This window comes from Rissa tridactyla, chromosome 6, assembly GCF_028500815.1.
Source record: "Rissa tridactyla isolate bRisTri1 chromosome 6, bRisTri1.patW.cur.20221130, whole genome shotgun sequence".
In the NCBI taxonomy this organism is placed as follows: domain Eukaryota; kingdom Metazoa; phylum Chordata; class Aves; order Charadriiformes; family Laridae; genus Rissa; species Rissa tridactyla.
Genome location: NC_071471.1, coordinates 27,756,940 through 27,781,790, shown reverse-complemented (window position 1 = coordinate 27,781,790; position 24,851 = coordinate 27,756,940). Strand labels below are relative to the sequence as shown.

Sequence of the window (24,851 nt, the reverse complement as noted above, 5' to 3'; positions counted from 1 at the left end):
CTTTCAGTTCAGTGGGAAACAGGGCAGAGGATGCTTCCACACTATATGAAGTGAACATATCCCACCTTTGACTCACTGTCAGAGCTTTACCATGAAGGAGTAAGTACATAGAGAAAGAGAAAGAGTCAGACATGGATGAAAACGTGGAACATTCAAAGACATGTCTTGAGGTCCCAACATTCTTGCTTAAACAGTTTTTGAGTCACTAATTCCACAAGGGCTTCACTGTGTTGTTTTTCTTGGCAGAATCAAGCAAAGACCAACTGGTGGCTTGAGAACATGGGATCCTGAAACAGGTAACTGCATGTCGTTAGCGCTGTTAACATCCAACACAGATTTTGAACACATTAGCTCTTCTTCCTTACTTTAATGTGTTGTATTTCAGCTTACCTCACCAGATGTGATTTTAACAACAACTCAAGACCATTTTGTGACTGGACCCAACCTTGCAATGTCAACCAGGGAGTGTGGATACGAACCAAGCATGACACTCCGACAGATGGAACAGGTCCTGATGGAGACTATCCTGATGGAAGTAAGTGCTCTGTTGTGGCATTGTTAATTTCCTTTTGAAGAGAGTTTCACTACCTTTCTTCTTCTTTCTTTGAAAGAGAAAAGAGATTCATGAAGCCCTTTGAAACGTGTCAGTTTCTTTCATGCTGACACCTGTCTGAGTTTTTACCATGTCAGTTATGAGCAGATGAAACTGTATTGCTTTATCATGGGTCGGAAATCGTTATCAATGCATGGAAGTAGAAGAAAGATAATTACATCGTGCTTATGTCTCATAGAGAATCCAGTGACATGTAACAGATCATTGTTCAAGAGAGGTCTTGTGGCCAAATTACACTGATATCAGTTAATGGCAATAAACGTAATGATTGCTGTACTGGCACTAGATAATGCTCATGCTAGCAAAGTGTTACAAAATCAAGTCTGAAATTAAAGAATATCTTTAAAAAGCTTGTCTTCAGCTACATGTGATTGAACAACTGAGGTCTAACATGGTTATATAATCAAATGAGTGCTTAGTGTGCCTCCATCTATCTATTTGAACCGCTATCTTTGCACTAGCAGATCAATTTATGGGAGGTCATTCGGCAGTCATAATGCTTTCTGTAATTATCCTGAGGCTGAAAGGTCAGCTACTGTCAGACTCAGTAAGCAGATTAGAACAGTATTAGTTGGGATTTTTGCTGAATAATTTTCTGCATTTTTAGTGTTTAGATAATAAAAATCAAAAATGCCTGTTGAAAGAAGAAATTAAATATTTTTAGTTTGGATTCACACAATAATGTTTTGCTTTTTGAATTGACACAGACCATATAAGTCTAAATGTGATTTACATTTTCTTGCCAACTAAAACATATGACTGAACGTTAGATGCTACGTGTGGAGCCATTCTTCATCATACAGTAATGGTCATTCATTTCTTTTTCATTCCTTTGCATAGTCAGATGGGAGAGACTTGACTTAACTGAACTGGGGAAATGTAGCTTTGATCTTATCCCATGGGAAGCAAAAAAATTCAGCCCTAGTAAAGCAAACTGTGATTGCACATTGAACAAATTCAGACTAAAACATTTCAAATCCTAAAAGAAATACTGTGAGTTTCTGAATTTTGAAAAGTTTCCTTCCTTTTCATAATGTCAAACCTAAATATTTTCATGGAAATATCTGCATTGCTTTCTATTCCTTTCATTTTGAGACAAAAACAAATGCTGGGATTTTCCTTGTGCTAAGGATTTGCTCATCTTGAGACCAAAAACTTCAGAAAAAAAATTATATCCCGCAGGAGAAAGTGTATAGCAGATTGCATTATTTTCCTTTGAGGAAAAAGGAAACTGAACATGGATCAGTGGGGCACTGTGTCTGGAGGTACTGTCACTTGAGAGAGGCCTACATCTTTAATTGTGAACCTAAAATAACTGTTCCGGTGAGATGGGATATATTTGCTTTGCTCTCCAGCTCACAGTCTAGTTTGGCTAACTACACGGTGCTAACCATTGCAGTGTAAATTCCAAACCACCTTTACTTTGCTTCTTTGCACTGCTAATGACGCCCTTGATTTCTGCCAGAATTGGGTTGTACTTCAGTTTTAAATGATACCTAAGAAGTTACAAATTCAACCATATTTTAATTTTTTCACTCTGCAGAAGGCTATTTCATCTATCAAGAAGCAAGTAATCTGATTCCATTCGACACCAACAGGCTTGAAAGCCCAGACACTGTGGTTTCTAAAAATATATGCATAGACTTCTGGTACTATATGTTTGGGCCAGAAGACATGAATGAGCTACGAGTACTTATCAGAGACAGCACAGGAGAGTCTATGGTGTGGAGTCGGAAGGGAAACCAGAGCTCCTTTTGGAACTATGGCGCCATCACTCATACTTTTCCAACACAGAGAAACATAAAGGTAATATATTTTCAGAATAAATTTCTTTGTACAGTGCCAGCATTTGTTTTCCCCTTGCAGGCTGCAAAAGGTTGTGCATGTAAGCTAGAAAATATAACCAAGATTTGCTTGGTCTGTATTTTGTAAATATAATGCCCTCATGCTCTGTGCCAATGAACTAAGAGAAGAAACAAACAAGGCCCTGAGTTTTACTGGTGCTGTTAGTTAAAGGATAAAATATATTTAATTTTCTTCTTCATTTTATCACAAAGTCAAGGACTTTAGGTGCTGTGAGTTAAGATTTGAACTTTGGGATGCAGTCTACATTTGACTCCTCTGTAGAATCCAGACAACTAATCTCATAAATCATTTATCAGCCAGCAAAATAGAGGGCAATGTTTCTTGAAGTCCTTACCCTATTACAGAATATGTATTTTAGGCTTCTGAGGGAAAGTAGGAAAACTCTTATAACCTCAGTTTACTTGATGCCTTTAGAGATAGACCAGAAAGAATATTTTGAAAACACGCTAAGGGAAATGCTCTCATATTTGCCTAAACAACTCTGATGCAGTGATTGACTTTGTGTCCTGCCTAGGTTATTTTTGAGGCTGTCCGAGGACTGACGGAGTATGGGGATACGGCACTGGACAATGTGAGAGTAAGGGATGGATCCTGTGGTAAGTCTGTGTTTGCACCCCAGTGTATACCCCTTCTTCATGTCTGTTTAAGCTGTTGACCATTACTCAATTCCATATACAACGTAGAAACTCCTCATAACTTTGAACCACGGAAGAGAAATGGCAAAAACTTTACAGATCGCTTCATTTGAATGTTATCTTTTTTGTTGTAGTTTCTTTCTAAATCTTTCCTCGCCACCTCAAATGTTCAGAACAAGCTATCCCATTTTCTGCAAATGTGACCATTTTCACAAGGTCCTGCAAACTTTACCTTTATTTTAAGTCCAAAGTGCATCTCTAAGCCCAGCCAAGGCCATGCACATTGGTCTTGGGTTCTAGATTAAATGTTCTAATCAGAATTTTACAGCAAATCTCAGCTCATACGAGCTCAGCAAATACACAGCACTGCCATATGTCAAAAAAAAAAAAAATAACGGTGAGTCAATAAAGCTGAGCCGCACTACCAGCTCTGAGTATGAATGAGCAATTTGAGCTTGATTCTTGACCCTGTGACAAATCAGCCAAGACTGGCACAAGCTGTGGATGACTAGGGTCTGGGAGTGAATTACAGTTTCATCCTATCTTAACTGACAAGCATGCAATACTTACATAACATGAACTGAACAAGAAATTTGCTGAAAACGATATAGAAATAGTCGTTAGGCCTCAATAGGCCTCGCTCTCTCTGAAATGCTACTCATATAACGACAATAAAATGTTTCAAATTTACGCTAGGCAGGATGAAGATTTCTATTCAGGTCCAAATACTCAGAACATATAATTTTCTTTAGAATTTTGTAAAAAATACTTGAGGCTTTGGGGGGGGCGGGGAGCTAGGGAAAGCTAGTTCTTCATTTTCCCAGGCATATTAGCACACGATTCAGTCACTGGACGGTGCACCAACATAACTCCAAGACACAAGAGAAAAGTGTTCCTCCCTCTGTTAAGCTGTATGGCTACTAATATAAAAGTTAAGTGAATTATTAGGTCTGGTAAAAGTCAAAGTCCTCTCAACCTTTTCGTTTCTATAAGAATGTTCGATTGAATAGACATTTTAATCAAACTGATGAAAAACTAGATATATGTTCATTTGGCACATGAAAAAATAGCTTCCGAGGCAACTTTAGCAAGCAGTCTTTACGTTATGGTGTTTGTCATTCATAATGTCATTTGCAGAACTTCTTCACCTTAGATCTCAAGGAACAGTAATGTTAGGAAGAGGTTTTCTGCTTTTTTGGTCAGCTCTACAACAATGTTAACTTAAAGCTTGTTGAGAAGTTTACATTGTGGGAATACAGCCATTATCAGTATTTTCTGATATTTTTTTCCAAACTCGAAAGAGCAAAAATAGCAATTCTGGGCTAGACATGCAAAAACTACATTTACAATGTAGTAGAGAGCTGGATGTGAAGAAGTGGGCAAATAAGCAGCAGGTGTACAAGAAACAAGTGCATGCAAAGGAGGTGATCCCACTCTGCAGACAGGTTATTACAAAATATCTTCAGCTTTGAAGTTAGAGCTTAAAGCACTAACGGGATCCTCTTGTGCAGAGATTTATCAGTATACACTAGACTTCAAGTCTTAAGCACTCAAAAGACCTACACATCCTCATTTTTAAATACAGGCAGTTCCACTTGCTTCAATGAAAAACTTCTAACTTCATGCTGGTGAAGAATAAGTGGAAATTCATGTATGTTGGTGTGTATGTAGTGTTCAACATGTAATGTTATAACTCATTGTATTGCCTTGTCTTTTCTGCTAACAGAAGCTGACCCTACCCCTATTCCACCAACACCACCTCCAATGACAGGTAATTTTAGCCAATCACATATGCTAGTCAATGGGCTGTAGCAGGGCACCTAAATCTTTTACTACCACTGCTACTTATTGGCTTCAGTTAATTTCTTTGAGTGTCTCTCTACAGAATTGATTTATGCCATATTCTGCCTTTTCTGTTTTAGTTCTTCCATATGTAATCTGTAAAATGGGGATGATTGTGTTTTCCCATGCACAATGAAGGTATGAGGCAGCTTTTCTGGATGAATCCATTTATTAATGAGAACATATTCCTTTTTCTGTCTCTAGAAGCAATCTGCAGTATACATGGGGATCCTCACTACTACACATTCGACAAGCAGCGTCATGACTTCATGGGCACTTGCACCTACACCCTTTCTAAGCTGTGCGAGAGCAACAGCTCGCTGCCCTACTTCAATGTGGAAGCGGCCAATGAGCACAGGGGAAGCAACACTCGTGTGTCCTATGTCCAATACGTGGACATGGATGTGTATGGTTACAGGATCAATCTGGGTAAAAATAGAATTGTTAAGGTAAAGTTGGAGCCCACTATCTATCATCTGTAACTCATAGTGTGCATAAAGAAATCGTTATACAACGGCTACACATTCCAGCATACATACAGTAATATTTAGAGGGCAGTCAGATATTTAGGAGTAGCTGTAGCATGGAGTTCTTAAACATTGGAATTTCAGGACTGAATACATAGACTAAATTTTGTGCTGTGTTGCTAAAAGGTGGATTAGAGCTGACACTCCAGATGGGGTTGGTGGGATAGCCTGCCCTTCTAGCTTGCCCTGCATGCTCAAACCTTGTCTGCATCAGGAAATAAAAAGGCTCTGCATTAACCAAGTCTATGCCAGTGGCTATTTCCTGGTCCTGTGTGGTAGACTCTAAAGCTGCATGCTCATCCTTCATTTCTAGTTATTCCACATCACTGATAACTTCACTTAACAAAGCATTTGCCATAAAGCAGGGCCAAATAAGAAAGTCCTAGAGTGACAATCTGATGACTTTCCTCACACCCATGTGTCACTTGGCCGGCTATTGTATTTTAAGGCTTCTTTATGGCTCCTTTCCATAAAGGGCCAAGGCAGCAGACATGTTTGATTCAAACCCTCAATATATGAATAGGTCACCTTACTTCATTACCACCCTTCTTATAAGAAAATAGTACAGTGATTTATGTGACAGGAGATAAAGTTTTAAATGTACACCAAGATCTTTCCCATCTGACCTTAGAAACACAGTAAACTCACATACCCACATTTGTCCAACAGCTTCTCTTTTATACCTTTCCCCTGTATTTACTGTTTTTATTATATGTATGTTTCTAAGTAAACCAAACTTTCTTACGTATGTAATAAGAACAAATGTTCAAAGTAGATGCTAATTTTAATAAATTTTAAAGAACTTGAAAATTTTACTATAGACACTTACTTTCTATCGTCTGGCATTTCATACACGAAAATTAAAACACAAAGAGAAAGAAACAAAAAGAAGCTTTTTCAAGATTTGTCTAATCCTGAAAATCTTCTAGGAATCGATTCTAACTACATTTTTTTAATCTTATTTGATCAAAAATAAAAGATAGTCTGTCAGCAGTAATAGCTTACTGACCTATGTTAAGTCTTGGACTTTTGCCAGCTGGGTCTGGTTCACCAAGCTCACTTTGACTGCACTTGGAAGCCACGTAGCTACTTTATTATGGCCTCAAGGTCTTAGATTACGTGCCCATATACAACATTCATGTAAAATAATACTTGAGACAATGTGAGTTCTTAGTGCTATTACAAGCTCACTGTGCGAGTCCTATGATCAATATAGGAATGTGATTGAAGAGGGTGACCATTAAAAATATTTCTTTTGAAGTGATTAGAATGCTTGTCCTTTTCTGTGCTTGCAGGTTGATGGAGTCAGCCAGGTGCTCCCTCTGACATTGGCACAGGGTGTCAGTATTTCCTTCAGTGGGCAGTATGTTGTGGTTACTACTGACTTTGGGCTGAATGTCAAGTTTGATGGAAACCACAGAGCAGAAATCACTCTTCCCAGTACCTATATGTCTAAAGTCTGTGGAATATGTGGAAATTATAATGGGCACAAAGAAGATGACTTTCTTAATCCGGATGGAGAGATGGAAACGAACTCATCCAGCTTTGGCAACAGTTGGCAGGTTTACAATGACTCCAGGTAGGACTCCAGCCAGGATGTTAGGCCTTATCTGTTGGTTATGCAATGACCAGTGTTTTAAATAACTGTTTTATGTGAACAAAAAATGTCAGGCACATGGAATAATATATATTCTTGTCAACATACTTAATTTATCTATCTATCTGAATAAGGTTTCACAGAAAATTTAACTGTGCTTAAAAGCAGTAAATTTGAATAAAACATTGCAGATGCCCACTAAGATTTCAGGTATTGTTGTAGTATTTTAATGCTAATACTTGAAGATCCTGTTTAATCTCTTCTGAGTTACTTTACCATTTATTTTATAATTTCACAATATATTATTTAATGATAGTAGAGGTTTAACTTCAAATGCTTTTACGTTTTGTTTGGCTTCCTAGGTATCTTCCATGTAGAAAGCTTGACTTAAAAGAAAACCAAAATTAATATTTAGGTTTCTTCCAGGCCTCTCAAAGTTTATAAGGTTACAATCATATTAAAATCTGAGTTTCTATCCTAAGTGTTTGAAATGTAGAGCTTTAAAATATGTTTAGCCTGGGGACAGCCCTGTAGTTTTGTTAGATGTGATTTAAAAGCATCTTAGGTGCTAGTGCATCCAAAGTTCATCAGTGAATTTTTCCACATTTTTTTTTTTTTTTTTTTTCATACTAGATGCTTGCCAGATGATGGCCACACCCCAAATTGCACAGCGGATGAAAAATATATGATCGAAAGCAATGAATACTGTGGTCTGATCACAGATCCCAATGGTCCATTCCAGAATTGCCACTCAGTAGTTGATCCACAAAGTTATTCTGAAGCCTGCCAGTATGATCTCTGTGAACTTCACCTGAACAATGCAGCCCTCTGTGAAAACATTCAGGCTTATGCAGACATGTGCCAAGCTGCAGGAGTCCAACTGACACCATGGAGAAATGCAACCTTCTGCCGTACGTATCAAAGATTACTGAAAATTACCACTTGTCAGGAGGATATAATTAGAACTTCCTGAAGACAGAGCATTACAAGACACTTTTGAATTCATATAACATTGTGAATCTTGACTGATCGCTCTAAAGATTTCAGGGTTACATATAGTCCTCCATTTCATTCCTTTGGGAAGATTCTAGTGAAAGTAGTTAAGCTGCTTCTGATGAAAGGAGAAAATACTGTCTAGTCCCTCTTAAATTAGAATTGGAGGCTTTTCCTTTGAATTCTTTCAGTGTCCCTATATTTTTGTTCAGGGGTATTAAGTGTGGCAGAGACATCTGACTTAGAGAGTTTTTTACCTTCTGAAGAAGTTATGCGTAAACTTAAGTGTCTTTGAGGAAAAGAAATCTCATTTTGCACATGCCTTGTAGACATGTAAGAGTCTTACCCACCCTCCCTGCTCCCAGCCTCTCTACCCTGTGTGGTGGCCAGGCACCCAGTTAACAGAAGGGAAGCTAGCTGTGTCTCCTGCTCTTGCAGCACCCTCATCAAAAACACTTCAGAGCTCATACCTTATAGGAGCATAGAAGGGACATGAGCCAGAGTAGAGGAAAGGCAGAGCTATAGATGGAGACAAGGAATCCAGGCCATCTGGGACAGTGAGAAAGAACCTTTGACTAGGAACTGCTGAGGACTAATGAATAGGCTATGTGTAAGATGCTGGATTTAGAGGAAACAAATAGGAGCTAGAAAGGAAAATGAGAATTTGCTTAGAAGTTTAAGGAAAAGAGGAAGGATAGGTTGAAACTGGCTAGGCAGAAAGCCATGGACAATGAAGTACAGACTAGGTACCTGGTCCAGGGGTTGGAGCCTGTTCATTTTGCAGGAATAATGAAATCAGAGCTGATAGGAGGAATAAACCTGAGGTCAAACAGAGATGATGTCTGAAACTCATAGTTGTAGCAATGCAAAGAGAGCAGGATGAAGGAGGAACACATCTGTTGAGCTGAGCGGGGATAGAGGGAGGAGGAGAGTATTGGAAACATTATCAGTGGCACAAATTCACATGTGTATAAGAGAGGAAGGAGTGCCAGCCATTCATGCATATGGATGCGGAGCAAAGCATCAATGTACTGTACAGGCAGAGTGATTCATGCTTTAAGATGGGAGAGGGGGCAACGCAGGTAGGCAGCATGGAATTAAAGGCCAGGACTTAAGTAAGAAGCCTGTGCAATGGAGATTGTAACCATGCTAATGGAAGTGGAGAAAGTAGTGAGGGTGAGGAAGAGACAGAAACACACAGAGGCACAAGACAAAAGGTGTCAAGTATTAAAGTAATAGACAGAAGTCTGTGCTGGAGATTAAATGGCAATAATGACCTTTCTTCTGTGAATGTTGGTAAACAAAGAACATTTCTCAAGCATTCAGGCATATATTATAGGAAAAAAATATTATCTTTAGAACGGTATTTAAATACCGTCTGAAAGTCTTGAACAGATCTGCTTCCACCAGAATCAATGTGAAGAACAGGAAACAGTGATCCAGTGCCCTATATGTCTTCTGCACTGAAGGAGATGCACAAACTAAAGAAAGAGATTTGTCTGTAAACACTGAAATGACTGAAGCCTGATTTCTTTCTGACTTCAGTGCACATTTGACTGCGATCTCTAGCTGGAGCATTTTCTCTGCTGGGTACATTACTGAGGTTTTTTCTCACATAGATTCTATGGTTTCTAAGCTGGACTGAGCCCTCCCTGTAGCTGTTCTTTCTGCTGAAAGAGCTTGCAGGATCTCCCCTCTTTGCCTTGCACCTATTTCATGTAATGGACCTGAATAAGTTTTTGTCCTCTACCGACCTCACCAACTTATTTCCAATAAGTCAGCTGGGTCAAATTTAGTAAGTGGGAGGATGAGCAGAGAAATATATGATGTAAATGTGTGATCTCTCTCTCCTTAGGAAAGTAGGCTAAAAATAGAGTGAGAAAATATGTCATTAAAAACTGAACTGTGTCACAAAAACATATAGAACCTGAAAAAATATTGTTCAAGAAACTTCAATTCTGGCATCTTCTCACCTGAAAATGTCAGTGTTTAAAATATCTATTAGCTTGGGTATATACGTGTTGTGTGTGTAACAAGATCAAAAATAGTATAGAGCACTTGTACATCCTGATTATTTAACAAACATTAGAGATGATGGTGAAGTGAAAAAATATGAATTAAGAAGCTACAATATGACTAGAATTAAATATCAAGACTACAACTTAAATATGGCATATGTCTAGGACAAATAACTAACATCACCAATATTCCTCATCCCAATGCAAGAATTCAAACCAATCCTCTGCAGGAATAAGAGGTCTCCTAGGAAACTCTCTCCATGAGGGAAACTTTAAATAGCCCAAACCTCAAAAGAAATTAAAGCTTAGTAAGACAGCAAAGGCATGCATCAAACTGCCGTAGAACTCCAAGATGTCCCCAAATATTTCAAAACAAAGCAGAATACGATATTACACAAACCCCAATACTTCAGTAGTTAAAAAATAGGCCAGTAGTTAAAAAATACTAATAAGTAGGTTTTTCTTTTATTACACAGCACTAGCCTGCTCTACCAACAGTCACTACGAGCCCTGTGGTGCAGCCTGCCCTGCCACCTGTGTTGACCCAATAGCACCCTACAACTGCAGCCTGCCGTGCGTCGAAGGATGTGTGTGCGACAGCGGGTACCTGCTCTACAATGACCGATGTGTGCCCAGCCAGCAGTGCGGGTGCTGGCACAACGGGCAGCACTACCCCGTGGGCTTGGAGTTCTGGACGGACAACACGTGCTCCTCAAAGTGCACGTGTCCCGCACGGGGAAGCAAAGTCCAGTGCTTCAGTGCCTCATGCCCTGCGGACCAGTACTGCGGGGTGAAGGACGGGAAACCTGCATGCCTCGAAGAATCCTACGGCATCTGCCACGTCCACGGTGACCCTCACTACAACACCTTTGACAAGGTGACGCACAACTTCATGGGCAACTGCACCTACACGCTGGCCAAAGTGTGCTCCAACAGCACCTCCCTGCCCTACTTCAACGTGGAGGCCAAGAACGAGCATCGTGGGAACACCAGAGTGTCCTACGTGCGCGAAGTCCTGGTTGAGGTGTACGGAGAGCGCATTGCCATTGTCAAGAAGGAGAAGAGCCAAGTGCTGGTAAGCCGTGGGTCCGGCATGAGCGTGGCGTAGCTGCAAGGCAGGGCTGGCTTTTCTTGGCAGGGCCTGGCATGTGCCAGACATCTCCATTGTCCCAGGCGCGGGTGGGTTCCCCTGAAGCCCCTGGGTTGCTTTGGTTTTCCTTTCTGGAGGGGCTGGAGGAGGAAGAGGCAAATGGGGAATGTGGCCTGCCTTGAACAGAGGCCCCTGCAGGGTGCAGATCAGAGACGCGGCTCTGCCAGCCACGGGCAGGTCTGGGTGCGAGGGCATCATGGGCACCGGTTTGGCGTGCCCGGCCTGGCATCTGATTTCCCTGGGGCAGGAGACCTCAGGAAGGCCAGGGGCAGGTCCAGGGTCCATTGCGGTGTTCTGCCCTAGGTGAACAATGTGCGCCAGACCTTGCCGGTGAGCGCAGCCGGAGGTGCCATCACGGTGAGCAGGAGCGGCCGCTACATCGTCCTGGAGACAGACTTCAACCTCCGAGTGTCCTACGACACTGACCACTCGGTGGAGGTGAAGGTGCCCACTGCCTACTTCAACCTGACCTGTGGCATGTGCGGGAACTTCAACAACCGGAGAGAGGACGATTACATGATGCCCAATGGGCAGCAAGCCGCAGACTCCAACGAGCTGGGGGAGAGCTGGCAGGTCCCAGACAATGACTCCTCTTGCGGTGTCCCCGTCCCCTCCCCACCCTGCAGCGCAGAAGAGGAGAAGCTCTACCGATCGGACCAGTTCTGTGGCATGCTGACTGCCAGGCCTGGCTCTTTTGAGAGGTGCCACGCTGTGATCAACCCCCAGAACTACTTTGACACCTGTTTCTATGACCTTTGTGCCCTGAATGGTGGCCAGGAGGTCCTGTGTGCTGCTCTGGAGGCCTACGCTGATGCGTGCCAGGCAGTCGGCGTGACTATCCTTCCCTGGAGGAATGCCACCTTCTGCCGTGAGTTTCTGTAGAGAATTGAATTTTTGAATAGCGCTCTTGTTTTCTTTAGACTCTGATTTTAGCCAATAACTGACACAGCTTAGAGAACTTAAATTCTTCAAATTTTTACATACGCAATATTCAGAAATACAGTTCTGTAAATCTAACCCCATTATTGTTTTCTGCCAGAGGGCAGAGGAGCATTTCATTCATTATCTCAAAAACGAGTGTCAAACCAGTAGCAGTAGGTTCCTGACAATGCGGAATCACCTCTGATTTTTATATGGTGTTTTACCTTTAATAGGTTTGTTCATTTCCAGACTACATCTAGTGATTTTAGCAATCTGTGTACTTCTAGAAATGTACCAGCTATGTACTACATCTAGTGTATAGAGGCATAGTTTTTACTTGGATTTGGTGGTGCTTGATATCCAGGATATGTGTGTTAAATATTCGTGCTTTTTTCTTGTAGAATTTTTTCTTTGTTTCTGATATCAAAATACGAAAGGCATTTCAGGCTTCGAAAAAAACAACATTGTCACTAGTTCAAAATAATCCCATTTTTGGATCATGGTTTCATTTGTGTTGTGATTGTCAGTTCATTGCCTTTTGTTGTTTTTCAGCTGTTGCATGCCCTCCCAATAGTCATTACAATCCATGCACCAGTGCTTGTCCAGCAACGTGCACTGACCCTCTTGCATCAAAGAACTGCAGCAGACCTTGTGTAGAAGGATGTGAATGCAACAGTGGTTTTGTCATCAGCGGGGGACAATGTGTGTCCATGAGTAACTGTGGCTGCTTTCAGAATGGCAAATATTATGAGGTTTGTTCTGCACATAGTTCAGGGGCTTATTTCACAGTTCATCGTTACCATTAGCTCTTTTAATTTATTTTCATTTTGTTGTCTCTAACAGAAAGGAGAAACTTTTTGGCAAACAGACTGTGCAGGCCAATGTATATGTGCTGGAAATGGGACTGTAGTTTGCAATTCAGACAGATGTGAAGTAAGCGAAGTTTGCAAGGTGCAGAATGGACTCCTGGGATGTTATCCATTGAATCCCAGCACTTGCCACATTTTTGGGGATCCACATTATATAACCTTTGATGGGAGATTGTACCATTTCCAAGGAGACTGCAATTATACTGCTGTTGAGACATGCACAAATTCTTCTGAAAGGTTTTCAGTGACAACCAGAAATGAACATAGAGGAAACCCGAACTGGACAGCCTTGAACTCAGTTGCTGTCACGCTGAAAAACCTTCACATTGTTTTGAAGAAAAATAGAGAGACCTATGTAAGTGTTCTTCTTTAAGCATAAACAATCCATCTCATTTATTCACTTTGCATTTCTGTCCAAAAGAACTGAATCAGAGTTCTCTGCTTTATTCACTTCCAAGACTGCACATGCTAAAAGTCACAGAAATGGTTGGGGTTTTTTTTCAGAAAGGCAGAAATCAGCAGAGCTTCCTTCTGTCCATTCAAATCTTTTCTAAATGGGGCTGTAGGAAAAAGCCCATCTTCATCCATAGCTTCATCTATAAGAGAAAGTTTTGCCGAATTAAATCTCAGTCTGAAATTTATAGAACTGGCTTTTAAAATAGAAATGGTGTTTTTGCTATACACTCTCAGACTCATACATACTGGAGATAGATAGCTTTAAACCAGCTATTCCAAGTATTGCTATGTGTGTCGTGACAGCACAGAGCTCAACTTGTGCTACAAAGCTCTACTCAAGATGTAGGATAAGTATGCAGCCCGTTAGTCTCTGCTAAACTTCAAAGTTCTGTGTCTGCATTGTTCACTAGAATAAGGCTGACTTGGTGAAGAAAGCTATTGTACCGGCAGCGTAGACCTCCTCTTTGTTCCTGGGAGCTTTATTGACTTAACTGGTTGTGTGGGTTTTGTTTTCTTTAGGTGAATGGAGTTCAGGTTTATCTTCCTGTGGATTTGAGCCATGGAGCCAGAGTAGCTATAAAAGGACATTATGTGGTCATTGATACCTCTCTAGGGATCCAGGTGAACTTTGATGGTGACCAGGAGCTTTTCATTCTGGTTGATGAAAGTCTCAAAGGACAGCTGTGTGGTCTGTGTGGAACATTCAATGACAACCAGCTGGATGATTTTCTAAAACCGGATAAAGTCCTAGAACAGGATCCAAATAAATTTGGTGACAGCTGGCTAGTGAAGGATGACAATAGGACGTAAGTATCTGATAATACTTTAGGAAACAGCAAAATGCCTGAAACATAAATCATCTAGTTATAGGATTAACGTACATTAATTATATTCCATAGTAACGCTTCTTTGATATTACTTATTTGCTAGTGTTTTCACCTTTGAATAACTCCACTTTTCAATAGAAAGTATTGAAATTTTAAAACCACCCTTCAGAGGTTTTCCACATGACCTTTGTAGATTTTATTTGAAACTGGGCTCCTTTTTTGCATATAAATTGATTTTTTTCTTAGTTGTCTGTTCTAAAATACCTGCTTTATATTATCTTACTATAAGAAGTCTAAATATATCCCTCAGATTCAGCTCCTAAATAACTCCACATTGATTAACATAGGCATGGGGCATTTATATGTCTATTAATGCTTTCACATGCAAATTAGTGCTCTCACTATACGCAATAGTGAACTGAAATTATCTTGCTCGTGTTAGCTGATTTGTTGGTTTCCTTTGAACTTCAGTCTACGGATAGACAATCATACACCAACAATTCATAGTTATATTCTTAACGGAGGATTATGAGACAAATTGTAATATTTCTCACTTCAGGTTTTGACACACTAAAATGACTATACACATCAAGTCCATAGAATTTGGCATAGGGGTTCTATTACTGTTGAGGTATGCCTTGCAGGACAGAACAAAATATAAAGATTTATTATATAACCACGCTGCTGTTTATTTTTGATACAGGTGTAATCCAGTTTCAGTTGTACCGCCCACTTGTGACACAGCAAAAGAGAAGGAATATGAAGAACTTTGCAAAATTATTTTGAAAAATAGCGGGCCTTTTCAGGTCTGCCATTGGCACATTCCCCCACAGCTGTACTTTGAGAGCTGTGTCTATGACCTATGTGCCACAGAGGGGAATTCTGACCAGTTTTGCAAGATTTTAGAGGCATATGCTGCTGCCTGTGAACTTGGAGGTGTAAATCTGGGTGAATGGAGGAAAGATACCATCTGCGGTAAGTCATTAGGTCATTTAGCAAATAGCTACCTGATTAAATCCTCATGCTACAAATATAAATTCAAATTACTAACTTGAGAAGAATTTCAGAAAAGGGGATTCAAGGAGACACAGAAAGCTTTCAAGTGCTTAGCATCTCTGGAGATTGGGCTTCTAATCTAAGCTTCTAATAGGCTTCCAGAATTCACTTTAGGACATGATATTTGAACACTTTTGACCTAAGACCATTGTTTAGAATTGGGTCATGAAAGACAACATACACTGTCAGTTAAGGGCTCAGCCAGGGACAACGGAGCACTTGTCTAAAAATCACCACTTTGTCTTTAATAAAATATTTTTCCTTTTTGAGAAGTGTTAATACATCACTTACTCAACCTGTCTACAGCTCCAGGTTTTCACCAAGCATGTGAAATAAATTCAGAAGTATATAACCAGGGCTTTAAAATTAATAAAGGAAATTCTTGCAGCTTGAGGTCTGTTCAGCCTTCCAGTCATAACGCTATTAGGCCCTTATTATCTAGGTAGATTAGTTAAGGTAGAGACAAGGCTAGAGGCAAGAAATTGCTTCTTCTAGAGCTACCAGAGGTGATTACTAAAGCCAGCAGAAATGGCAGCCTAAGTATGAGGCTATGACATGAAAAGGCATTCCATAACCTCTTTCCAATTCTGAGACAATACTCACCCCAGTTTATAAGAAGTAAAAAGAAATGTCAGACCATTCTTGTTACACTGTCTAGATTTCCACAGAAGCAGGACTTTGAGAGCCAGCTGAATACTACTGTGCCAAATAGGAAAACTTTGAGCAATTTACAATGACCAAGGATTATGACTGTGGCACAGTGTAAAAATACAGGATATTAGTGTTATTGGGATGATAACTGAGGAAGGGATTTGTAAAATAACAGTCATTCTCACGTACTTAAAATTTCATATTTTATAATCAGTAGTGGCCACTTCTACTCATTTCATCTTCAAATTTTTCATGAACACGGGTGCACGAGACCTAGAAGGGCATTGCCAGAACAGAGAGAAGATTCCAAACCTCATTGTAGAAACTCTGTTTTTCTTTCTGCACCATATACAGCTGCACCAACAGCCTGCAATATGTCCTGCACATTTGATGTTGACTTGTGTGAGTGGCAACAGGCAACCAGTGACGACTTTGACTGGATAAGGCAAAAAGGGACGACACCCACACCAAATACGGGCCCTTCCTATGACCACACGACTGGAGGTAGGAAGAGCAAACAGTATCTGGTTGTGCCTCTCTTTGAATAGGTCATTGAGCCTTCTTTAATAACAAATCCCAGGCCACGTGTTTCCTAGGCTCAATCCAGAGCCTTCTGCAGCAGTCAGGAATCTGTTGTGGGGTGTGGTGGATGAACAGTGCAGGACCTGTGACCATAAACATGTGACCTGTTAGCATAAGTTCCTGTAAAGAGACTTCAGCAAAGGTGTATCTAGGATGAGACCGGATCACTGTGGCACTCTGCCTCTCCTTTGGAAGGCTTTCCTTTCCCTAAGCAGTAGACCAGTGCAATCTACTGGAAATAAATTTGGGGACTGAAAGTTTAATGCAGCTGCTGGGTGAAGAAAAGTTGTACTGTATGCAGTCTGTAAATGAAGTGACTTTGTCTTGTCCTGGCAATTTACTGTGAAAAATTCACACTCTGATGTTTCCAGAGGGCTATTACATCTACCTGCAAGGAAGTCAGCATCAGCCAAGTGAGGTAGCCCGCTTGGTCAGTCCAGTGTGCAGTTCGGAAGGACCGCACTGCTTCCGCTTCTGGTATCACATGTACGGAGTGGCTGAGGCAATGGCCCTGCGGGTGTACGTAGTTCACAATGAAACATCAACACTGGAATGGAAAGATGCTGGAAACAAAGGGGACAGATGGAACTTGGGAGAGATCACGGTACACAGCACAGGAAACCTGCAGGTAAGGGCACAGGCTCTCACTGCCATCTGAGATGAACCGTGCTTTCTACGGGCACATCACACACGCGGCCAGAGCTAATGCTGAGAACTATCCGTTCCCTTAGATTGTCCTGGAGGGCATGATAGGTGAAGACATCCGGAGCGATGTAGCATTGGATGATCTGTCCATTGAAAAGGGATACTGCACAGGTACAAGGCTCAGCCCGGGGAAGGGCTGTCTTTGCTTCTTCTGGCAGTCATTGTCGTTTCTGTCTTGAACAAGAGCTAGAAAAGGGGGATTGATTTGCTTGTACCACTGTCTCTTTTGTAGGCAATGTGACTCCAACAACACCAGGCACCACCATCAGCACACCTTCAGAAGACACAACAACGTCAGCACCCATACCAGGCCCAGGTGAGTAGAGTAGACCTGTCATGGGGCTGATGTTCTTTGTGCAAGGTGGGCTGGGGAGAAGAGGCAGCGGGAGGTGGTTGACTGAACGTTTCCTCTGGTCTTTCCACTGTCAGGGACCTGTGTGGTGGAAGGAGACCCTCACTACCACACGTTCGACAAGCAGCTACACCACTTCATGGGCACCTGCACCTACACCCTTTCCAAGCTGTGCGAAAGCAACGGCTTGCTGCCCTACTTCAACGTGGAAGCGGCCAATGAACACAGGGGAGGCAACACTCGCGTGTCCTATGTCCGATACGTGGATGTCGATGTGGCTGGCCAGCGGATAAGGCTGGGGAAGGGTGGAGTGGTGACGGTAAGCACAAGGCGGAGAGGCGCTGGGGCCGCGTGGGAGGAGAGGGCTGTGCCAAATGGGTTGCTCCAACCCTGTCTTGGTTTCTGTCCTTCCAGGTCAATGGAGTGGCAGAGATCCTGCCCTGCACCCCAGCCGCGGGCGTGCAGGTCTCGTCCAGCGGATTCTACACAGTGGTCACGACAGACTTTGGCTTGAGAGTGAAGTTTGATGGGAACCATCGGGTGGAGGTGACGCTTCCCAGCACCTTTGGGCAGAAGGTTTGTGGCATGTGTGGGAACTACAACGGGATGGCAGCAGATGACTTCCTGAACCCAGAAGGGATGCTGGAGCCAGACTCCACCAGCCTGGGCAACAGCTGGCAGGTGTCCAACGACAGCAGGTGTGTGTGGCCCCCCAGCAGCAGGTCTGGAGACGCATCGGGCCAGGGGAGGGGGAGGCACTAGGAGAAGCCCACAAATGACCTAGGAGCCCTTCTCCCTGTCTTTCCACAGCTGCTCAGCCGGACCACTCCCCACCCCAGCCTGCAATGAGACGGACAAGCAAGTCATTGCCAGCAGCCACTTCTGTGGGCTCCTCAACGACACCAGCGGCCCATTTCAGATGTGCCACGCTGTGCTGAGCCCCATCAGTTACTTTGACACCTGCCTTTATGACCTGTGTGAGCTGGAGCTGGACCGCGAAGCCCTGTGCAAGAGCTTGCAGTCCTACGCAGATGCCTGCCAGTCACTTGGTGTCAAGATCCCCGTGTGGAGGAACGCAACCTTCTGCCGTAAGTCCACACAGAGTACCAGGGCTCGTCACCCTCAGGAAAACACAAAATAGGAATGAAAAAGCAGAGTGGGGAATAAGAAAAATTTTTGTTACATGCCACGGGGATTTACAGGTCGTTGTAAGTATTAGAGGCTCCGTTTTCTCTTCCATTTGATCAAGTATGGCTTAGAATACCCCTGGAGCCAGGCAGAGCACAGAGAAAATAACGACTCTTAATTTTTCAAAGAGGAAAATGTAGCACAGAGAAGTGTTATGTTCTCCAAGTAAAGGCCATGTCTTCTGTCTTGGCAGCCATCACCTGTCCAGCCAACAGTCACTACGAGCCCTGTGGTGCAGCCTGCCCTGCCACCTGTGTTGACCCAATGGCTCCTGTTACCTGCAGCCTGCCGTGCGTCGAAGGATGTGTGTGCGACAGTGGGTACCTGCTCTACAATGACCGATGTGTGCCCAGCCAGCAGTGCGGGTGCTGGCACAACGGGCAGCACTACCCCGTGGGCTCGGAGTTCTGGACGGACAACACGTGCTCCTCAAAGTGCACGTGTCCCGCACGGGGAAGCAAAGTCCAGTGCTTCAGTGCCTCATGCCCTGCAGACCAGTACTGCGGGGTGAAGGACGGGAAACCTGCATGCCTCGAAGAATCCTACGGCATCTGCCACGTCCACGGTGACCCTCACTACAACACCTTTGACAAGGTGACGCACAACTTCATGGGCAACTGCACCTACACGCTGGCCAAAGTGTGCTCCAACAGCACCTCCCTGCCCTACTTCAACGTGGAGGCCAAGAACGAGCATCGTGGGAACACCAGAGTGTCCTACGTGCGCGAAGTCCTGGTTGAGGTGTACGGAGAGCGCATTGCCATTGTCAAGAAGGAGAAGAGCCAAGTGCTGGTAAGCCGTGGGTCTGGCATGAGCGTGGCGTAGCTGCAAGGCAGGGCTGGCTTTTCTTGGCAGGGCCTGGCATGTGCCAGACATCTCCATTGTCCCAGGCGCGGGTGGGTTCCCCTGAAGCCCCTGGGTTGCTTTGGTTTTCCTTTCTGGAGGGGCTGGAGGAGGAAGAGGCAAATGGGGAATGTGGCCTGCCTTGAACAGAGGCCCCTGCAGGGTGCAGATCAGAGACGCGGCTCTGCCAGCCACGGGCAGGTCTGGGTGCGAGGGCATCATGGGCACCGGTTTGGCGTGCCCGGCCTGGCATCTGATTTCCCTGGGGCAGGAGACCTCAGGAAGGCCAGGGGCAGGTCCAGGGTCCATTGCGGTGTTCTGCCCTAGGTGAACAATGTGCGCCAGACCTTGCCGGTGAGCGCAGCCGGAGGTGCCATCACGGTGAGCAGGAGCGGCCGCTACATCATCCTGGAGACAGACTTCAACCTCCGAGTGTCCTACGACACTGACCACTCGGTGGAGGTGAAGGTGCCCACTGCCTACTTCAACCTGACCTGTGGCATGTGCGGGAACTTCAACAACCGGAGAGAGGACGATTACATGATGCCCAATGGGCAGCAAGCCGCAGACTCCAACGAGCTGGGGGAGAGCTGGCAGGTCCCAGACAATGACTCCTCTTGCGGTGTCCCCGTCCCCTCCCCACCCTGCAGCGCAGAAGAGGAGAAGCTCTACCGATCGGACCAGTTCTGTGGCATGCTGACTGCCAGGCCTGGCTCTTTTGAGAGGTGCCACGCTGTGATCAACCCCCAGAACTACTTTGACACCTGTTTCTATGACCTTTGTGCCCTGAATGGTGGCCAGGAGGTCCTGTGTGCTGCTCTGGAGGCCTACGCTGATGCGTGCCAGGCAGTCGGCGTGACTGTCCTTCCCTGGAGGAACGCCACCTTCTGCCGTGAGTACCTGCCTTGCAGTTGCCAGAAGGGGGATGTGCTGCTCCCCACGCCCAGACCCTCTGGCCAAAGCAAGTCTTTGGTCTTCCCCTTCCCAGAAGGTCATCCTTCCTTGAAGGCGTGCTGGTCCTAATTGTTCCCTTGCCGTTGCAGCCCTGCCTTGCCCCGCCAACAGCTACTATGACCCTTGCATGACTGGCTGTCCTGCCACCTGTGTTGACCGACAAGCCCCGCAGAACTGCTCCAAGCCCTGCATGGAGGGCTGTGCGTGTAACTCTGGCTTCTTCCTCAGCGGAGACACCTGTGTGCCTGAGGCCCACTGTGGCTGCCTCTTTGAGGGGATCTACTACAGCGTGAGTGAAAGCCTTGCCCTGGCTTGCACCCCTCCCAGGGCACTCCCTTGCCCCTATTTCTTGCCTGATACGCTGACGCTCGGTGTTTCTCTGCCTGCAGCAAGGCGAGTACTCTGTGAACGAGAACTGCACTCGGCAGTGCCGGTGTGAAGCCAACGGCCAGATGGTTTGCTCTACGTTGTCCTGTGGTGAGGACGAGGTCTGCAAGATCCAGAATGGCCAGAGGGGCTGTTACCCAGCCAGCACTGCTCTCTGCCACATCTATGGTGACCCGCATTACAGCACCTTCGATGGGAAGCTTCACCACTTCCAGGGCTCCTGCAACTACACGGTGGTGACGGGCTGTGACAACTCCTCCGTTGGCTTCACTGTCACCACCCGCAACAAACATCGCGGCAGCCGGACATGGACAGCTCTGAACTCTGTGGCACTCTCCATGGAAGGCCTCCACATTGCACTGCGCCAGAACAAGGCGGTCTACGTAAGCCCCTCATTTTCACACCTGGGAACAACAGATGCCCTAGGCACCATTGAGTGCCACTCTGTCCCCAAGCAGAGCTTGATATTCCCTGAGCCTGCTGGCATGCTCACAGAAGAGCACGGTGAGGCTCTGAGCGGGGCAGATGGGGCTGCTTGCGCAGCAACGGATTTTCGGCTTGTTTTCCTGAGCCTTCAGTGTGCCGTATGTAGAGGAGCTGCTGTTCTCGTAGGCCTGGGCAGGGTTTCTCGTGCCATTCTGACTCACTGGGCCCTGGCACCACCGCAGGGAAGCACAGTGACCTCCCAGTGGAGGGCATTGCCCTTATGCTTCTGTCTCCCTCTCTCCCCCTTATTCAGATCAACGGTGCTCTGGCCTCCCTGCCGGCCTCTCCTGCCCCTGGTGTGACTGTCTCCCTGAGTGGCTCCTACGTGCGGGTTTCTACCAAGCTGGGCCTGCAGCTGCAGTTCAATGGGGACCATGAGCTCTTGGTGAGGGTGTCTGAGAAGCACAAGGGTAAGCTGTGTGGGCTGTGTGGGACGTACACCGGGAGCCAGCAGGATGACTTCATGCGACCCGATGGGGTTGTCGTGCCGGACTTCAATGACTTTGGAGCCAGCTGGATGGTGCCGGATGATGAGTGGCTGTGAGTCCTTGTTCCGTCCCGTAGGGGACGGACAAAAGGGAGCGTGGGAGAGGGGAGCTGTGAGGGGCACAAGGAGGAAGGGTTGGTAATGGCAGGCACGGGGCAAGGGAGAGGAGGCAGGCAGTGGTGGGAAAGCGGGTGAGAGCACGTGAGGTTCCACAGCAGCAGATGTATCGTCCTCGTGTCTCCTCTCTCTGATCCACCCACCAGTGGCACGTCCTCGCTGCAACTGGGTGCCAGAAGTGTGGCCATTCCCCTTTCCCCTCAAGGCTGGCTTGCCTGGGGCAGTGTCCGGGTCCCTCCATGCGGTCGGGGTGCACGGTGCTCTCTCCCTGTAGGCGCTCTGGTCTGGGGTCCTCAGTCATCTCCATGCACGGCCCTGCCATCCCACTCCACGTGCTGCGTCTCACAGTTCCTGCCCCCAGAGAGAGCGGGCCGGGGCCTTGGCATGAATCTTTTCCCAAGCTGTTGCGGTTGCAACTGCCTTGGCCATTTGTTTCTGTCCACCTGATGCCGTGGAGGAGGGTGGTGACTGTGGGGCATGTTGTTCACCCTTGCAAGTGACAACCATGGGTGCCTTGTCTTAGTGAGGGGTCTGGACTACAGAGGCTGAGGTTTTGGCTGGGAAGGAGGTCAGGAAACTGTCTGGTTGGGGGCCCACAGGCTGCCATGGGCTCAGGGCTGTCTGTCTGTTCTGCAGGTGTGACCCGGCCATCATCCCACCTGTGTCCTGCTCCCCCTCCGAGGAGGAGGCAGCTAACAAGCAGTGTGCAATCCTCACGCAACTTGGTGGCCCATTCCAGTCATGCCACGCAGTTCTGCCACCCAAGACGTACTTTGAGAGCTGTGTCTATGACCAGTGTGCCACTGGTGGCAGCACGGAGCAGCTCTGCAATGACCTGGGGGCCTATGCAGCAGCCTGTGCTGAGGCAGGCGTTTCTCTGGGAGACTGGAGTGCTGGCACTGTCTGTGGTAAGTATTCTGCGCTCCTTTGGCCATGGTGTGGGGGTGTTTGGGAAAGGTGTAACATCCCCATTTGGGAACAAGTCCTCATTGTGAAACACATCTTCTCCACCTCTGTTTCACTGTGCATCCACCAGCTCCTACAACCTCGGCCCCCTTGCCAGACACTTCAACGCGGCCTCCACATACAACAGCACCAGCGCCCGAGACGAGCACAGGTACTGTTCTCTCCCATCCACGTGCAGGTACAAGGCTCGGCTTGGGGAAGGGCAGCTTGAGAGATGTCACCCACTGAGGTGGCCCACTGTGCTACAGGCAGGAGCACCGGTTGTCTTTGCAGCGCCCTGTAGGTCAGTGATGCAGCCTGTGCCCAACCAAGCAGGCTTACCTCTGGGAGGCTGGAGCGCTGGCACTGCCTGCAGTCACTATTTAGTTCATGTATCGCAAGGCCCACAGCCAAGACATTGAGCAGAGGTACTGAAGTGCCTAATCTGCGTTTGTCACACAGCTGTGCTGGTGGGAGAGCCCTTGAGCTGCAGGGCTCTTTCTGGGATGACAGTCTGCGACTCCTGCCCTGGGCCTTTCTGGTTACGGTGTTGGGGCGTATGGGAAGGGTGCACCGGCTGCCTGCAACAAAACTCCCCTGTTGGTGCAGATCTCTTATAACTCTCTCTTGTGCCAGGTCCATCGACTTCACAACCCGCGACAACATTGCCAGGCATTACAACGCAGCTTCCACAGACACCATCACCATCAACACCTACACCGAGCTCAGGTACTCTCGTGCTCCCTGCCCATCTTCTACTGCTCGTGGCAGCTGTTCATTTCACTCCCTCCAAGGCCCGCGACCATGGGATGGAGCGGCTGTAGTGAAGGGGCTGCGCGTGTTCTTTTGTTACCCAGTAATGCTGTTTGGAGATCGCTTGAGTGCAGAACTCTCTGCTGAGGAGTCACTGTGCAATCCCTGGCCTGGTCCTCTCTGGTCACAGTGTTGGGGTGTTTGGGAAGGATGGACCAGCTGCCTGCAACAAAACTCCTATGTTGACGCAGGTCTTCTCTAACTCTCTCTTTTGGCAGGTCCATCAACGTCACAACCCACAACACCCTCACCAAGCACTACGGCGCAGACTGCACACACGCCATCACCTCCAACACCCACACCCAGCTCAGGTACTGCCACGTCCCATCCCCAACTCTTACTGCCTGTCATAACTGCTCAAGTTTCTTAATACAGGACCTGCAGCCAAGTGACAGAGTTTTTATACTGGAGGGTGAGAGCTTTTTCTTGCTCACCCAATCACGCTTTTGGGACAGTCCTTCAGTGGTCGGACTCTTTCTGATGTCCTGCCTTGGATCTCTTTTGCCACATTGTTGGGGTCTTTGGGAACAGTACACCAGTACTGTTCTCTCCCATCCATGTTTTTTACTGGCTGCTGGGCACTCAGCTCATGGTCTTCCACTTGGTTAGCCGTCTGCTCCTGGCCATGAGCGTGCAAGGGATGTAGGTGTGCCCTGTGGGACACGGGGAAAAGGTGGCGCCACTCTCACTCTAGAAACTCTGCTTTCCTTTCTGCACCATACCCAGGTCCCCCAGCAGTGTGCAATTTTGCCTGCACATTCGACGATGACTTCTGTGAGTGGGTCCAGGCAGATTACAGCAGCATTGACTGGATAAGGAACAAGGGTCCAACGCCCACGCAGAATACCGGCCCCTCCTCTGACCACACGACGGGAGGTAGGAACAGCCACCAGTACACAGCGCTCCTTCAGGCAGAGGGGCGTCTTTGGGAAGATGGCAACAAACCCCTTCTAACAGCAAATACAGGCCTC

General features: G+C 45.9%; 4 protein-coding genes across 4 annotated transcripts; all 4 read left to right on the top strand.

Annotated features, from left to right (window-relative positions):
- Window positions 1-2,287: 2,287 nt before the first annotated feature.
- Window positions 2,288-7,066, top strand: LOC128911104 (zonadhesin-like). The gene is made up of 5 exons (XM_054205377.1): window positions 2,288-2,419; window positions 2,994-3,075; window positions 4,841-4,885; window positions 5,161-5,405; window positions 6,779-7,066. The coding sequence occupies exons 1-5, from the start codon at window positions 2,288-2,290 to the stop codon at window positions 7,064-7,066; spliced, it is 792 nt and encodes a 263-aa protein (XP_054061352.1).
- Window positions 7,067-9,219: 2,153 nt separating this feature from the next.
- LOC128911102 (alpha-tectorin-like) lies at window positions 9,220-12,123 on the top strand. The gene is made up of 4 exons (XM_054205376.1): window positions 9,220-9,249; window positions 9,929-9,932; window positions 10,643-11,166; window positions 11,545-12,123. The coding sequence occupies exons 1-4, from the start codon at window positions 9,220-9,222 to the stop codon at window positions 12,121-12,123; spliced, it is 1,137 nt and encodes a 378-aa protein (XP_054061351.1).
- Window positions 12,124-12,872: 749 nt separating this feature from the next.
- On the top strand, window positions 12,873-20,714 carry LOC128911101 (IgGFc-binding protein-like). Its single transcript, XM_054205375.1, has 12 exons — window positions 12,873-12,914; window positions 14,007-14,293; window positions 15,018-15,289; window positions 16,376-16,525; window positions 16,975-17,231; window positions 17,335-17,419; window positions 17,541-17,624; window positions 17,738-17,979; window positions 18,075-18,358; window positions 18,471-18,748; window positions 19,042-19,640; window positions 20,019-20,714. Exons 1-12 carry the CDS (start codon window positions 12,873-12,875, stop codon window positions 20,712-20,714), a joined length of 3,276 nt encoding a protein of 1,091 aa, XP_054061350.1.
- Window positions 20,715-21,981: 1,267 nt separating this feature from the next.
- LOC128911100 (mucin-2-like) lies at window positions 21,982-23,891 on the top strand. The gene is made up of 4 exons (XM_054205374.1): window positions 21,982-22,058; window positions 22,759-23,030; window positions 23,159-23,239; window positions 23,704-23,891. Exons 1-4 carry the CDS (start codon window positions 21,982-21,984, stop codon window positions 23,889-23,891), a joined length of 618 nt encoding a protein of 205 aa, XP_054061349.1.
- The last annotated feature ends 960 nt before the right edge of the window (window positions 23,892-24,851 follow it).